At 41.4% G+C, this 16,273-nt stretch overlaps 1 protein-coding gene across 1 annotated transcript in view; it reads right to left on the bottom strand.

Moving 5' to 3' along the window:
* The window catches only part of Ctnna3 (catenin alpha 3), a 1,637,506-nt gene that overhangs the window by 1,582,199 nt on the left and 39,034 nt on the right, over nucleotides 1-16,273 (bottom strand). The window contains exon 3 of the mRNA XM_055598913.1: nucleotides 3,079-3,245. Coding sequence (XP_055454888.1) covers nucleotides 3,079-3,245 — 167 coding nt within the window. The remainder of the gene's footprint in view (nucleotides 1-3,078; nucleotides 3,246-16,273) is intronic.

Genomic DNA, 16,273 nt, shown 5'->3' with positions numbered 1-16,273 from the left:
AGATAGATAGATAGATAGATAGATAGATAGATAGATAGATAGATAGATAGATATTTTAAAGGAAGAGAAGGAGAGGGAGAGATGGAGAGAGGGAGGGAGGGAGGAGATCCAAACAGAGAAGGAATTAATCAAACTATCTGAATACACAGGAGGCTGAGGCAGAAACATCAAGAATTCAGACCAACCTCAGCCACACTGAAGATGACTCCATCCCATGTATTACAGACCGTAAACACATTACCACAAAACTCTTAAACCTGATGTATCCTTTGAGCAAAGCAGAAAGATACAAAAACGATGTTTAAAAAAAATACTGCCCTTTCTGTATATCAATAAAAACTTGATGAGAAAGAAATTTCAGCGACAATAGCTTTTAAAAATATATACCTAAGCTCAGTCTCCAAGTGGGTACCTAGTAAGGAGAACAGGGACTGTCTCTGATAAGACAGGCCACAGAGGAAGACAATGCAGCCAGCCAGCCCTGATGAGACCTGATAAGCTAGGGTCAGATAGAAGGGGAGGAGGATCTCCCCTATCAGTGAACCAGGGAAAGGGCATGGGAGAAGAAGAGGGAGGAAAAGTGGAGTGGGAGGAGGTGAGGAAGGGAGCTGCATCGGGCATACAAAGTGAATAAATTGTAATAAATAAATATATAAATTAAATTACATTTTTAATTTTTTTAAAGATCCAAAGAAAGATCTAGCTGAACATTAGCACCAGGAGCCTTTATGGAAATACAGATGTACCTACAGAGAGAAGTGTCCTATGTAAAGCAGGGAATCTGCAGATTCCAAGAAGTTCTTTGTTACCTTTGCCTCTGGACTGTTTATTACAATGTCAAATGAAATAATGAAATAGAGAAAGGCTTTCCTTTCTACTGAACTATTTCAAATTTATTTATCTGGAAAGTAAAGCAAGGAGGTTCTCTAGTTGGATTTTCTCCTAGATAAACATATATTTTTACTTGTATTAAGTGCATTTGTACATTTTCATAATAGATTGCTGCATACATCGCAGACTAACTGTAAACATTCACTGTTTATCCTCAATTAAGTCACCAAATAATAGAGGAGACAAAGCCCCCTAAACATCTTCTGCCACCAAGTAAAAGCTCCAGTGCCAGAAATGGCTTACATATAATTGAGGTTTTGGCCAAAAGGGCTCCAGGGGGGAACCATTACTCCCCCACCCAAATAACTAAGGCTATTTCCAAGGCTATTGGTTGCTCTCCACAAACTGAAGGCAACACACACGTATATAATGGAACACAGGGGTTGAGCTGGTGCCTAACTAGAGCCTTCACCCCTACTGACTAATGTTCGTGGTGCTGGAATGTACTCTGCACGCCACCAGAGGAGAAAGGTAAACACCAACCCAGCTACAAAACCTACAATCTACAATGGTGACCTGCCTACATGACACACGGGTACAATAGTGACACAGCATTGTGGCAGTAACCAACCATTTTCTGATTGGATTTTAGGCCATTTCATGAGACAGAACCCAGACCTAACACTGCTCATGGGACTCAGAACCTGACTAGATAGGCCACGGACCTAGGATAAAACCAAATGTTATTGTTCTGCTAATGAAATGTGGCGATAAAATGGCTCCTAACAACACTCTGCTATTACGCAGAGCTCAGTGTCTTGCTGGGCCATCAGCAGAGCAGCTTCTGCATGCTGGGAACAAATACAGAGATCCACAGTCAGACATTAGTCAGAGACTGTGAGACTTTGGAACACTCAGCCCTAAATGGATGACTTCGTCAAACCCCCTCCCTCCTGGCTCAAGGAACTCTGTAGAAAAGGAGACAGAAGACTGTAAGAGTCAGAGGGGACGGAGGACACCTCGGAAACGGTGTCTTCCAGACACAACAGGACTGACACACATATGGACTCACAGACGCTGTGGCAGCATGCGCAGGGCCTGCACAGGACCAAGCTAGAGGGATTCCAGCACTGAAAAGGGGAGGTGGTCATGAGAAGAACCTCCCTCCAAGTTACAACTGCGTACAAAGGAAAAGCTGATTTTCTCCAGTGGGATTTCACCTGGGTGTACAGAGCACTCTTAATGGCAGACCCTTTGCCCAGCAGTAAATGACCAACACGAAAAGAACTCAATTTTTCCTTTAGATTTTTTGTCTCATATTGCTTTGTTAGGCATTTTCATCTCACCAGTCTTTTGCTTCTATGGCAGTTTCTAATTCTGTGGTTTTATGTGTTTTGTTTGTTTGTGTGTATGTGTCTGTGTGTGTGTGTGTGCTATGCTTTTTCTTTGTTACTTTTTGTTGTTTCGTACTGTTTTTAAGGGTGGGGAGATAAGGAGGATCTGGGAGGGAGAGGGGAGACTAATTAAAACACATTGTATGAAATATTATTTTGATAAACATTTTAAATTAAAGAGAAAGCTGACATGGTGAGGATATGGTCCCAACAAAGAACGTTTGCCCTGCAGATGCGCAGCCATGGGTTTGACCACCTAGCACCACAGAAAGAAAACAGTGGTGTCTACTCACCAATGAAGGCAAGTCTCCAAACATCTTAAGGTCAGCAATTCTCCATCTATAGGTTGCAACCCCTTTGGCAAACCTCTATCTCCAAAACAAAGTTTACATTACGATTCATAACAGTGTCAAAGTTATAGTTATAAAGTAGCAACAAGAATGATTTTATGTTTGGGGGACCACCCCAACATGAGAAACTATTGGGCGGTCGCAGCACTAGCAAGCAGAGAGCCACTGCTCCAGGTGGCGCCCCTGCCTCTGCAGATACAGTGGAAAGCAATCAAAAAAGACACCGAATACTGTCCTCCACACTCACTCACACACGGAAAATAAAATAAATGTTGTGGTTCAGGCCGTACTAATTGGGACAGTCAACAATCCCCTTGCCATTTCCTCATCTGTAAGGCCCCTGATGCTCTGGCTTCATCCTTGGAGGTATACACCAGTTCACAACTGTATCTGGTTAGCTTCTGATAAAGATGAGGCGGGGAGCGCCGGGATTGATGCTCGCTTCAGGGTTGGAATTAAAAGCGAAAACAATGCCAAAGCAAACTAGGCCGCCCTCTACTTACAGATGACACGTGCTGCAAGAGACACACGACATCAATCATGTCCGCCAGGATAAGGAGTCTTGTAACCGCGGCCAGCAATGCGCGGGCGGCTTGAACCACAGCCTCCCTTTTCGGGAGGTAACAGGGGTCGTCTGTAAATCTCTCAGCTGATACCTTCAGAGCTGTGCCTGAAAAACACGGCCACAAAGAAGTTAATATTTAAGTTTCAACTGCGTCGACTTCAGCATTAACCAGCCAACCTAATCGCAAGGCTATTCCACGAATAACCCTAACATTAAACTTCCATGTGATACTTAGAGCAATGCATCTTAATAAAGAATATGGCTTCGAATCAGCGTTGGTTTTTGATGAGCTTTCTGAGGTTCAAAGAAGCGTGATGCCCTTTTCCCAGGGAGAAACTTAGTATCAACTGAGGAGCAACAGCCAGTAAAAACTGCTGTCTGCTGCTAAAGTTGCTTCTTCTCCATTGCCGTGAAATGATTCACAACTAAGATTTCAGTCAGTCTTAAAAGTTCACGTTCATAAAAGTGAAGAAAGTCTCCACTGAGTTTCTTTCTAACTCAGTAGAGAACAGAAGTACCCTTTAATGCAGGGGTTCCCAACCTTCCTAACGCTGTGGCCCTTTTATACATTTCTTCATGTTGTGGTGACTCAGCCATAAAAATATTTTCATTGCTACTTCATAACTAATTTTTCCACTGTTATAAATAATAACATAAATGTCTGATATGCAGAATATCTGATGTATGACACCTGTGGAAGAGCCCTTTGAGCCCCAAAGGAGTCACAACCCACAGGCTGAGAGCCACTGCTTTAAAGTTAACGGACTGGGGATGAAATTCAGCAGGTGGAGTATTTGCCTAAGGTATGTGAAGCCCTGGATTCAATCTCCAGCACCCACAAACCAGGCACGGAAGGGCACACTTATAATCACATCTGAAGTACAAGGTCACCCCAGGCTACACAGACTATGATAGCCTGGAATATGATAGTCTCTCTCATGTAACAGCTTAACATAGCCCATTTACTCTGTACAACGTATTGAATAACATATATTCTAAAGTTCAGTCACAAAAAATAATATTACAGGTACATAATTGTCAGAGAGATACCATCTCTCCTATTTTAAGTTCTTTTCATTTAAAATATATTTTATTATAAAAGTATCATGTGCTCATTGCTTTTAAAGATACCAATATAGAGTCTAAAAGGGAAAGCTGGCCTCCTCCATCCCATCTCCAGTAACCAAATTCATAGAGAATGACTACACCTGCTGTTCAAGTTTCAGAGTATAAACTTATGTCATTGTTAGAGTAATACATGTCTATTTCTTTAGTCTACAGTGGGGCTGGGGAGACGGCTCAGTGGGAAAAGGTGTTTGCCACCAAGGCTGCTGGCCCAGGGTCCACACAGTAGAAGAGAAATGACTCCCCAGAATTGTCCTCTGACCTCACACACATGCCCTGCCATACACACACTAAATAAATCAGTTAATTAACTAACACAATAAATTCTTTAAATAATAACCCAGCATATTAAATGACATAAAGTAAAGCTGTTTAATTCGCCATACTAATCTTATAAAACACCAACTATTCAGTTCTTATTTACCTATATAGAAATCTATCCCTGAATTTTTGTTTCATGTGTATGTATACACAAATGTTTATTTGTATATATATGTGTGTGTGTGTGTGTGTGTGTGTGTGTGTGTGTGTACACACACACAGAGATTTCATGTCATACAAAAACATAATCACTGTGTAAATTATAAATCGGAAATACAATGGGTCTTGAGCTGCTTTTCAAGGAACACTGTCTTACAGAACTTTCTGCAATTTGTTATTTGTGTTTACCAGTTACTTTCTGTATACAAGGGACAGATGATCAGGGGTCACAGCAATAAGCAGTGCAGACTCTGAAGCCAGATTGGCTTACTTTCCTTGGTGTAATAAAAATAGCAGAGCCAGGTGGTGGTGGCACACCTTTAATCCCAGCACTTGGGAGGCAGAGGCGGGCGGATCTCTGAATTCAGGGCCAGCCTGGTCTACAAAGTGAGTTCCAGGACAGCCAAGGCTACACAGAGAAACCTTATCTCAAAACAAAACAAAACAAAACAAAACAAAACAAAAAACAAACTCTCTGTGGGCATAAAGTCATTGTGTAATTCAAATGCTAATTTCTAAATGACCCCTCCCCCCCATATCTGGTTACAATCCTTCCTCTGAGAATCTCCTGTCTCAGTGTTGTGTAAACACTGCTCCCCAACTGTCCCCTGCTATGCCAATGAAGCAGCTTACAGCCAATTGCTGAGCAGGGGAGAGAATAGGGTTGGACTTCTTGCCAGACAGGGGCCTAGAAGTTAGAGGAGGAAGAAGGGGGATTCATCCCCAAAGAGCTGAAGTGAAATCAGGAGAGGAGCTGGATCAAGAAAGCTACAAAGTGCAAGTATCTCTGGGATGTAAACTGGAAAGAAGATAAATTAACTCAGATGGTTAAGAATAGAGTAATAACTGCTCAGTTCTTGTCAGCTGATAGCTGGGTTAAGCAAGAAACAGAAACAAACACTGTTTAGTAAAAATAACTTTAACAATTCTCAGCTCCTTCTCCAGTACCATGTCTGCCATGCTTCCCACCATGCTGAGAGTAGACTAAACTCTGAACTGTAAGCCAGCCCTAAGTAAATGTTCTCTTTCATCAGATTTGCTGTGGTCATGGAGTTTCTTCACAGCAGTAAAACCCTATCTAAGACAATTTCTGAACTTTATTTTTTTTTCTGAAATCAAACACAAATATTAGTTTATTGATGAGCTATCATTTTACACCAATTCTATTAAAACCTAAATCAGTTTGCTGTGATCAAGTCAGAGAGCACAACAGTATTTAGTAAAGCTGGGAGTCACAGGACTGGCACGTGTTTATGAATGTAGTGTGAGTACTGGCCATACAAGGCCTTCACAGTTAGAGGCTGGCTGCTTTCATTTCACAGCAGCACCCAATAGAAGTCGTTTTATGAAAAAAAACAACCCACATTTTGGTCTCATTTACAGATTCACAACAGCTCAGTCGGTCAATGAATTCTATACAGTTTTATACAACATATGAAAGTCTAAAGGATGATGCTTATGAAGGTATTTTAACAGCTATGAAAAACAAAAACCAGCGGCTCAAACTCTTCACACTTTCCATATAAAGTTCAATAGGAGGGAGACTTAGAGGCAACAGAAATCTGTTAAGTTCAGTGTTTATAAGTCTAACTAGGCAAATGTCTAGATTCTGAACTTTATTTATTTTTAGTATACATTAGAGAGACAGCCTTAGATATTAGGCTCTCTAACCAAAGTATATAGCTAAAACTGGGCTGAAGCCAGAATTAAGAGTTAGCACTTCTTTTATTTTTTTTAAAGTTATTGATATTTCAATATAAGTTTCATGGTCTATAGATTTTTTTATTTTATCTATTTTTTATAATTTATTCATTATATATCCTGATTGAAGTCCTCTCCCTCAACTTCTCCCTCCCTCCCTTTTTCCCCCATCCCCTTTCCCTAGTCCACTGAAAGGGTTAGTTCTCCTCTGCCATCTGCCCATAGCTTACCAAGTCTCATCAGGACTGCCTGGATCCTCTTCCTCTGTGGCCTGGCAAGGCTGAACCTTTTATTTTTTTAAGATTTTTGAGACAGAGTTTCACTGTGTAGCCCTGTCTGTCCTGGAACTAGTTTTGTAGACCAGGCTGGACTTGAACTCAAAGAGTTCCACTTTCCTCTGCTTCCCAAGTGCTGGGCTTAAAGGCATGCAAGCTACCACTGCCTGGCTCTGAACTTTATTTTTAAAATGTATTTTTTATTGCGTGTGTGCATATGAGTGCATAAGGCTGTCTGAAGAGGCCGCAGGTGTTAGTTACAGGTGGTTGTGAGCTGCCCCAGAGGGATGCTGGGATAAAAGCTCGGGCCCTCTGCAGGTATTGTGCATGCTCTTAACCACTGAGCCATCTCATCAGTCATAAATTCCTGGACTTTAAATGAGAACATTGAGAAGAAGGACTAGGGAGATGGCTTAGCAGTTAAGAGCATGCACAGGCCCTTGCAAAGGACTCAAGTTTGCAGTGTCCCAGAATCCACATGGTGGCTCACAACTGTCTTCTAACTCCAGTTTCAGGGGACCTGACACCCTTTTGTGCCTCCAAGGGAACCAGGCACACACACTGCACACATACATGAATCAGGTAAACAAATTCAAACATATAAAATAAAAATAAATAAATCTTCAATTTAAAAGAGAAGATGAAAAGACAACCTGTAGAACGAGAGAAGAAACTTTCAAATCATGTACCTGAGCAGTCACATCCCTTCCGTCATAGGGGTGAAGTGGTACTAAGGCAGCGCTATTTGCCAAGAAATGAAGTGTAAGTAAAAACAGAAATAATTACAGTGATCTCTGTGGACCCTTTGACCTGCAGACACCTGCATTTCTTACACTTCTGGGGAAACACCAATTCACCAAGAGTAAACAGCGGGGGTTTTCTTGTCAAACAAACAATGAGCTGAGAGAATATGATCCCAGCTCTCAAAGGCTGAACTCCAAGCACTGTGCCCTCATCACTACAACGTGTCCTTTCTAAATATGGTGTCCCATTGATGGACCCGATAATCAAATATGCCAACATTTCACTTCCATCCTTCAGTTCTGACAGTGTGCGGCTGTAAACAAAGGCAAGTCTGCCAAGAATCTGACACACACGTCAAGACTGCTACCAAAGCTTCCAAGTCCATCCTCTCAGGTGATGCTCAGGTGGGAAAATAAATTCAGTGACCCTGACTTTTCAGACAATCTGTAGGAAAACTCCTGGTAATTTGCAAGCCTCTGATAACCAGATTCCTGTTTTAGATGTAGGACCAGAAGTCAGTGTTTACCACATAGGTGTTATTAAATAAATATTGTAATTTAATTAAATGAAAAAATCTACGATCTAGTTTAAAGCTTATAAGTTGCTAATGGAAAGAAAAACGAGTTTTTAAATGTATTTCTTTATTTTTCTCTCAATGAGTGTTTTGCATCTTTGCGTGCTTGGTGCCCATGTTGACAGAGAGGGCACCATATTCCCTGAGACTGGAGGAACAGACAGTTGTGAGCCACCATGTGGGTACTGGGACTGAACCCAGGTGCTCTTCAAGAACAACAAATGCTCTTCACTGTGTAACTAACGCTCCAGCTCTAACCCAGCTTTTAAATAGGCAAAGGCCATAAACAAGCACTTCTCAAAAGAAGAAATACAAATAGCCAATAAGCACATAAAAAGATTTTCTGACATTAATATAATATAAATTATTAAAGCATAATTACATCTATATTAAGGTTTTAGTAAGGCTCTTTGCCAAGATTATTTTTGATTGGTTAAAAATAGGCACAAATGTTTAGTAGTCAAAAGCAAGACATTAAAGATTGATTAGCACAGGATGTAAGAGAAATAAGAATGGTGGGTGTGTGTGTGTGTGTGTGTGTGTGTGTGTGTGTGTGTAAGTATCACTGCACTAACTGTTCTTCACAGGAAACAACTCCTAGCAGGAAGAAGTAGAAAGGCAAGGTCTACATTGTCACTAGCTTCTTTTTGTGCTTAGGGACAGGGGAAACTTAAAATTATTAAAAGGTTGATAAAGAGTGCTGGTGGAGGTCTCTAGTGCACAGAACTGCAACAAAACAAACGACGAGAAGCTGGAGAGATGACTCAACATTTTCGGGTACACTGCCCTTGCAGACCTCAAATTAGGTTCTTAGCACCCAGGTTAGGGTGTGGTTCACAGCTCTAACTCCAGCTCCAAGAAATCTATAGACGCTACAGGCAGCTTTTTTTTTTTAATTAAATTTTTTTATTTTTTTACATTAATTACATTTTATTCAATTTGCATCCCAGCTGTACCCCCCCCCCGCACTCATTCCCTCCCAATACTATCCTCCCTCCCTCAGCTCCTCCCATGCCCCTAAGTCCACTAAGAGGGGAGGTCCTCCTCCCCTTCCATCTGACCCCAGCTTATCAGGTCTCATCAGAACTGACTGCAATGTCCTTCTCTGTGGCCTAGCAAGGCCGCTCCTCCCTCGGGAGGGGGGAGGGGGTTAAAGAGCCAGCCACTGAGTTCACATCAGAGACAGTCCCTGTTCCCCTTAGTAGGGTACCCACTTGGATATTGAGCTACCATGGGCTACATATGAGCAGGGGTTCTAGGTTATAGCTATGCTTGGTCCTTGGTTGGAGATACAGTCTCACAAAAGATCCCTGTGCCCAGATATATTTGGTCCTTGTGGAGCTCCTGTCCTCTTCAGGTCTTACTAACTCCTCTTCTTTCATATGACTCCCTGCACTCTGCCCAAAGTTTGGTTATGAGTCTCAGTATCTGTTTTGATATACTGCTAGGTAGAGTCTTTCAGAGGCCCTCTATGGTAGGCTCCTGTCCTGTTTCTTCTTTTCTCCTTCTTCCAATGTCCGTCCCATTTGTCTTTCTAAGTGAGGATTGATCATCTTACCCCAGGGCCTCCTTCTTGTTTAGCTTCTTTAGGTGTACAGATTTTAGTATGTTTACCCTATATTATATGTCTAGTATCCACTTATAAGTGAGTATATACTGTGTGTGTCTTTCTGCTTCTGGGGTACCTCACTCAGGATGATCTTTTCTAGATCCCACCATTCGCCTGCAAATTTCATGATTTCCTTGTTTTTGATTGCTGAGTAGTATTCCATTGTGTAAATGAACCATAGTTTCTATATCCATTCCTCTGTAAAGGGACATCTGGGTTGTTTCCAGGTTCTGGCTATTACGAATAAAGCTGCTATAAACATGGTTGAGCAAATGTCCTTGTTGTGTACTTGAGCATATTTTGGATATATTCCTAGAAGAGGTGTATCTGGATCTTGAGGAAGCACTCTTCCTAATTGTCTGAGAAAGCGCCAGATTGATTTCCAAAGTGGTTGTACAACTTTGCATTCCCACCAGCAATGGAGGAGAGTTCCTCTTTCTGCACATCCTCTCCAACATGTGTTGTCACTTGAGTTTTTGATCGTAGCCATTCTGATGGGTGTAAGATGAAATCTCAGGGTCGTTTTGATTTGCATCTCCCTGATGGCTAAGGACATTGAGCATTTCTTTAAGTGTTTCTCTGTACAGGCAACTTCTGTTACATAAACATTCCCTCACAATCTTGTAGAACTAAATAATTTTCAAAATGTAAATAAATCTTTCTTTAAATGCTAGTGATGAATGAGCACACATGTACAGGGTAGAGAAGCAGGAAGACCCCTCAATATACTTCCAAGACCATTATTAGCTAACCTAAAAAAATTGAGGAATTGAAATTAATTAAACCATCTCCAAATTCTCCCATTGTAATCCCAAAACCGGTTATTCTTTTGTTCTCCCCTCAAGTTTTGCAATAGTGAAAACTATTGCAAAATTCAACTGCCAGCTTACCTAGCCAGTTCTCTAACTTTCTATGAAGTCCTTAGAAAGTCACATAATTTTTTTTCTGTATAAAATTTATCATGTAAACACAAAAACTACAGAAAAACTACTAGGAAAACAACTCTGCTCCCCAGAGAAGAGTATTAGATGCTCACAGAGCTCTTAAAGGCCAAAGGTATTCTCCATAACATGCTAATGCTTTGTCTCTTTTTGTGTGAAGATGTATTATGTCCAACTCAGAGCTAATCCCATGAAACTTCTAAAACATGTTCTTAACTGCGGTGCTACAGCAGGATCTCCTGTGTCAGCCCACCATGAAACTCCTGTTATCAGCCACATCATTGCAGAGGTTCAACTCTTCCTAGCCAGTGAACTATCAACAGTGACCTTCACTCTCAAATGCCTCTCTCCCAGGATGGCTGAAACTGGTATTTACTGAACTGGGTAAATGCCAAACATAAGAAAAAAGGACAGGACAAAAGTATTGGTCAAAAAAGAAGGCAACGAAGATTTTTATTGTGAGAAAAGGGGGTAAAGGGAATCAGAGACACTAGTTCCTTCCTTGGGGTCACCACCGTAGACTGTGAGCATTAGGTAAGGAGAATGAATGTTTACATCTCCGCAAAAGTCTCTAGTGTTACAAAGACAAACACAATAAAAATATATCCCACAATAATGTATGAGCATAGAGAAAGGCTAAGAACATAGAAGGCTCTATTCTAGTAACCCAAGGACTCCTGTTATTATAGACCCTGGATGATCTGAGTGTAATCACAGCTAACTGGAGAGTCTTTCACGGGTTTATTCCACTTTATTTTGGTCTGACACTTAGAACCTTTCAAATTTAGAGTAATGTTTAGCATTTTCATGGAAAACTCTGTCTGAGTCAGACACAGTGGCTCACACACAGAGTCCCAGCAATTGGGGGGTAGAAACAGGAGCATCAGGAATGCAAGGCTAGCCTTGGTGATGTAGTAAGTTGGAGGCTAGTCTAGACTTTAATAGTTTGCATCAAAATTTTCTTTCTTTCTTGTTTCCTTTCTTTCTTGTTTTCCTTTTCACTTCCAAAGCTTCACTTGTTCTGTGAACCTAAAGCTCACTAACAGAGAATATGGGTCTGTCATTCAATCATAATTTCAATTTGAAACTGATCTTGATGCAAATTGTATGTGTGTAAGATAAAAAAAGAAAAGGCACAAAGACCAATCAGCTGTGAAGAACATGCAGTGAGCTTACCAACTCCTTTCTCTCCATAGTGACCCTTTGGGCACACAGACAAAATGGCTCCCAATAATCCTTCATAACCAAGACCAAAGGGTATACCTCAGATTCATATTTTCTAATGTCTCATATTATAAATTTTAATCTTACAATTGATGTCAAATCAGCCTTTCCTGATGGTTCTGTTGAGATGGGGTAAAAAGCTCTGATTTTGCAGAGTCTCCGTGGGTAAAAAGCTGAATCTGAATGTTTTATAACCTTTTTAAAATATTACACCTACTTAGAAAGTCTCTAGCCTGAACGTCTCTTGTTCATATGTGAGAAATAACAATGGCGTGAATGTTAAGAGACCCACTCTCTACTGCTACCTCAAAGTTTCAATACCCTCTTGGAGGGTATTGAAACTTTGAGAAGGAAGAATGTCCTCTCAAAATGAAACTCTGTGGTTACAGCACACAGAACAGATAGGAGGAGATGCACACACAGAGGAGAAAAGAACTTGGTTTTCACCTCCTATGACATGATATAGCCATCAGCTATATCAAAGATCAAACAACAGTCATCTTAAAGAAGTAGATTGTTAATTCAGAACGGCAAATATAATAGACATCAGAAGTGGTTGAAGAGACAGAATAAGATAGGAGCCTACCACAGCTGTCCTCTGAAAGACTCCACCAAGGAGGGGATTGAAGCAGATGCTAAAACTCACAGCCAAACTTTAGGCAGAGTACAGGAAGCCATAAGGATGACTGGTGGGAGGATAGAAGGAGCCAGAGGTGTAGGAGCTCCATAATAGACCAACAGAGCCAACAAATCTGGGCCTGGGGGTTGGGGGCGCTGCAGAGACTGATGCACCAACCATGCAAGGAGAGGACACAGATCCCTTCCTCAGAGGCAGCAGATAGGCAGGCAGCTCAGTCTCTATGTGGGTTACCTAGTAAGGGGAGCAGGGGCTGTCTCTGACATAGACACTGTTGACTGCTCATGATCACTTCCTCCTGGTGGAAGTGCAGCTTCTTTTTGCTTTTTATAGAGTTTGCCTTGTGCTTCAAGAGACTTTGGACTTTTAAACAGTGTTGGGGACTGTTAAAACATTACAGGATGGCCGTGAGCCTTCGTGGGGCCAGCAGAAGAACATTGTGGAATGTCTCCTACAGGCTCATGTCTTGAGCACTTGGTCCCTAAATCGTGTTGCTGTGTAGGTGGATGCAGAGCCTTTAGGAAGTGGGTCTTTGAAGGTGTTGGTCCATGGGTCTGTCCCTTATTTCTCTGCTTCCTGGTTGCACCCTGTGAACAAGCCTTTGCCTCACATCACACTCTGACAGCCACAACCATGCTTTCTCCCTCATGATGGGCTGCAGCTGCCTCAAAACCCAAGACCAGATGAACCTTTCCCCCTTTGCTCCTGTCAGGCATTTGCTCACAGTGAGGGCAAAAGTCATTAGCATAGGTGTGCCGAGGGGATGTGAGATCAAGGTTATCTGTGGCTTCAAGTAGTGCTGTTTGCTGGGAGAGGGACAGAGTGGATTCCAGGGGAAGGAGGGTTGGGAGGTAGCACCCAGATTGACTGGAACACAGAGTGTGTGCTGAGAAGGGTCTGCAGGCTAGGAGACTTCCAGAAGAACCATGACATGTGGCGGCAGCTTTCTCTAGTGTCCTGTGCCCTGTCTTCTCTGCATGGGAACAATGAGCTCCTTCTACTTTTTCATCGAGGTCAAGTTTGCATAGCATAAAACTGGGCATCTCACAGTGAATGGTGCACGGGTATCTTGCACAGGTGTTGTGTTGTTCATCAATCACTGTGAACTAGAACATTCTCATTTGTCCCCAAAGGAAACCCTGCATCACTGATGATCCTGCATCACTTCCCCCTGGTGGCCCTTGCAAGGCCACAGAGAAAGAGCATGAAGACTGTTCTAATGAGACTTGATAGGACTGGGTCAGATAGTAGAGGAGAAGGACTCTCCCTTTCTGAGGACTGTAAGAGAGGTATAGGGGGTAAAGGTTGAAAGGGTGGGAACAGGAGGAAATGAGAGAAGGGGCTACAATGAGGATGTAAAGTGAATAAATTATAAAAATTTAAATTTAAGAAAAAAAAAAGGGGGGAATCAGATTGGATCCGAGGTTTCAGTCCATAGCTAATTGCAACTATCCAGTGATTAGAAGAACTGACATGTCCAAATAAAGGCACCGCCAATCATAAAGAGACTATGAAAACAATATTACAAAAGTTGATGGCATCCATCCAAATATTTCCAACAGAGTTACAGCTTTATCTAATAGGGTATACTACTATAACTCTGCTGATAAGATTATTCTCTATGGAGATAATGATGATTCTCGTGATTTTTAACTATATGATTAAATATTTTTACTTGCTCAATTTTCTTCATTCTATTTCTATGACAACTAGCAATATTATGGTCTATGTTTATTGTTCTACCTACTGAGAGACTTTTCTGGCTGAGTCACTGTCTTTTGCTCTATATAATAATTTTCATTGTAAATTAGATTAGATTCTGCACATCTAATAAAACTTATAATTTAAAAAATTAATTTCGAGTGAGAGAGATGGGTAAAGGTGCTTGTATCCACGCCTGGTTATCTGAGTTCAATTCCTGAGCCCCTCATGATTGAAGACGACTCCCAGAGGTTACCTTCTAACCTCACATGGTGTGCCCACATGCACACACATGGGCATAATTACATATTATACAGTAATAAATAATAAAATTTTTAAATACATTCTGGCTTTACATCTTAGCTTCATTATTAATTAATGTGGTCTTGCTTGAGATACAAACTGAATCCTAGCCTATGTATCCAAAAAGGATCTTAATCATAAATAGCAGAATCCACCCTAGCTAAATTTAAAAGTAAAGGCCCAGAAACTCAAATTTTAATGCTCTTGGGGCAGAAATATCAGTCAAGATAAACTCCTACCACCACCACATTTCTGTTTCACAAGAAACTCCACTTCTGCCATCACCTGACACTCAACACCTGTGATGTGAGGAATCACACTGAAGAACCTCCCTCAGGATTACCCTAAGAAAATGCATCTGCCACTAGATGGCACGAAGAGCCTCCCTCTCCATTGCTGTCACTCACTGAAGCCTTCTGAGCCTCGCGGGGCCACATTCTCAATGGCCAGTGAAAAAGTTTGGGTTTGTTGTTTAACTTTACAGCATCTGCAGCATGTGTCTTCTGAATAGTCACATTAGAAAAGAGTTGAAATTGGTCAGGTGACTCAACCCACACCACCCTGTCAAACGAGGCACTGCTTCAAACACTTAAATTGTATGATATTTGGCACCTCTCTCTTGCGCGCCCTTTCTCCTCTGCCACTTTTAAAATTAGGACGTCAAGATCTATTCTGTTTCCTCATGAAGACTAATGTAGAGATCCCACTGATAAATGTCAAAGTGCTTTTGAAAAGGTGTGGAGCTGTATGAATGCAAGGCAGCTCTCTGTACTAATTATTCACAGCTTGTCATTCATTGAAGAGCTTTTGATGTAACAATCAAGAGAGGAAAGAGAAGGGAAGCGCTGAGCCACTGAAAAGTGCCTCTTCTCATTATGTGTGACATGGCCATTTGGAACAGTTAAGTAACTTCCCAGATACTTGAGATAATTCATCTATTTACCTATATCAAACGACTCTCCAGATTAAGAATAGCTGTTAGGAGCAGCAAGATGGCTCAATGGGTAAAGGCACTGGCTTCCAAGCCTGACAACTTTAATTCAATTCCCAAGACCCACATGGTAGAAGGAGAGAATCAGCTCTCACAGGCTGTCCTCTGGTTCCCACATATAGACAGACAGACCGACAGAAACACACAAGTATAATTGTTATTTTTTAGGATTCTTTTTATTTTTATGTGTGTGTATTTGTGTGTGCCTACTTGTGCCTACATGAGTGCATGTGCCCACGGAGTCAGAAGAAGGTATCCAGTTCCCTGGAGCTAGAGCCACAAGCAGTTATGGAGGAATGTGGGTCCTGGGAACCAAACTGGGTCTTCTTTGAGAACAGCGAGTTCTCTTAACCACTGAGCCATCGCTCCAGCTCCAGTGTAATAATTAAACAAAATAGACATTAATCTAGAAACACAAAGGAGGAAAATGCTCACCTTTCACAAACACCTGCCCAGAAGCTCTAAGTCCTTTAACAATTAGGCATACCCTGCCAACCTGCATTTATAATTCTCAACTGTATTCAATCTTAGCAGCTATGCCCTGATCCCTCGCTTATCTAATACAATCTTTTCTCTTTTTTATGGTAGTTTCAACTTTCAGTAAGTTAATACTAAGGCTCATGTAACCTACCCTTTGCTATTTGCAATACTTGTTAAACTGCTGACCATTCCATCCAGTGTGCAGTCTTTACGGGTAATACACCCAGCATTCTCATTCAACTGCATACTTCCACCAACCTCGCTCAGACAAAAATATAAAACTACAAAAAGAAAGGAAGGAAGGAAGGAAGGAAGGAAGGAAGGAAGGAAGGAAGGAAGGAAGGAAGG

The sequence above is a fragment of the Psammomys obesus genome, unplaced genomic scaffold (assembly GCF_907164565.1).
Source record: "Psammomys obesus unplaced genomic scaffold, mPsaObe1.curated_primary_1811, whole genome shotgun sequence".
In the NCBI taxonomy this organism is placed as follows: Eukaryota; Metazoa; Chordata; class Mammalia; order Rodentia; family Muridae; genus Psammomys; species Psammomys obesus.
Note: the sequence above shows the minus strand (reverse complement) of the source record. Positions and strands in the feature narration are given on the sequence as shown.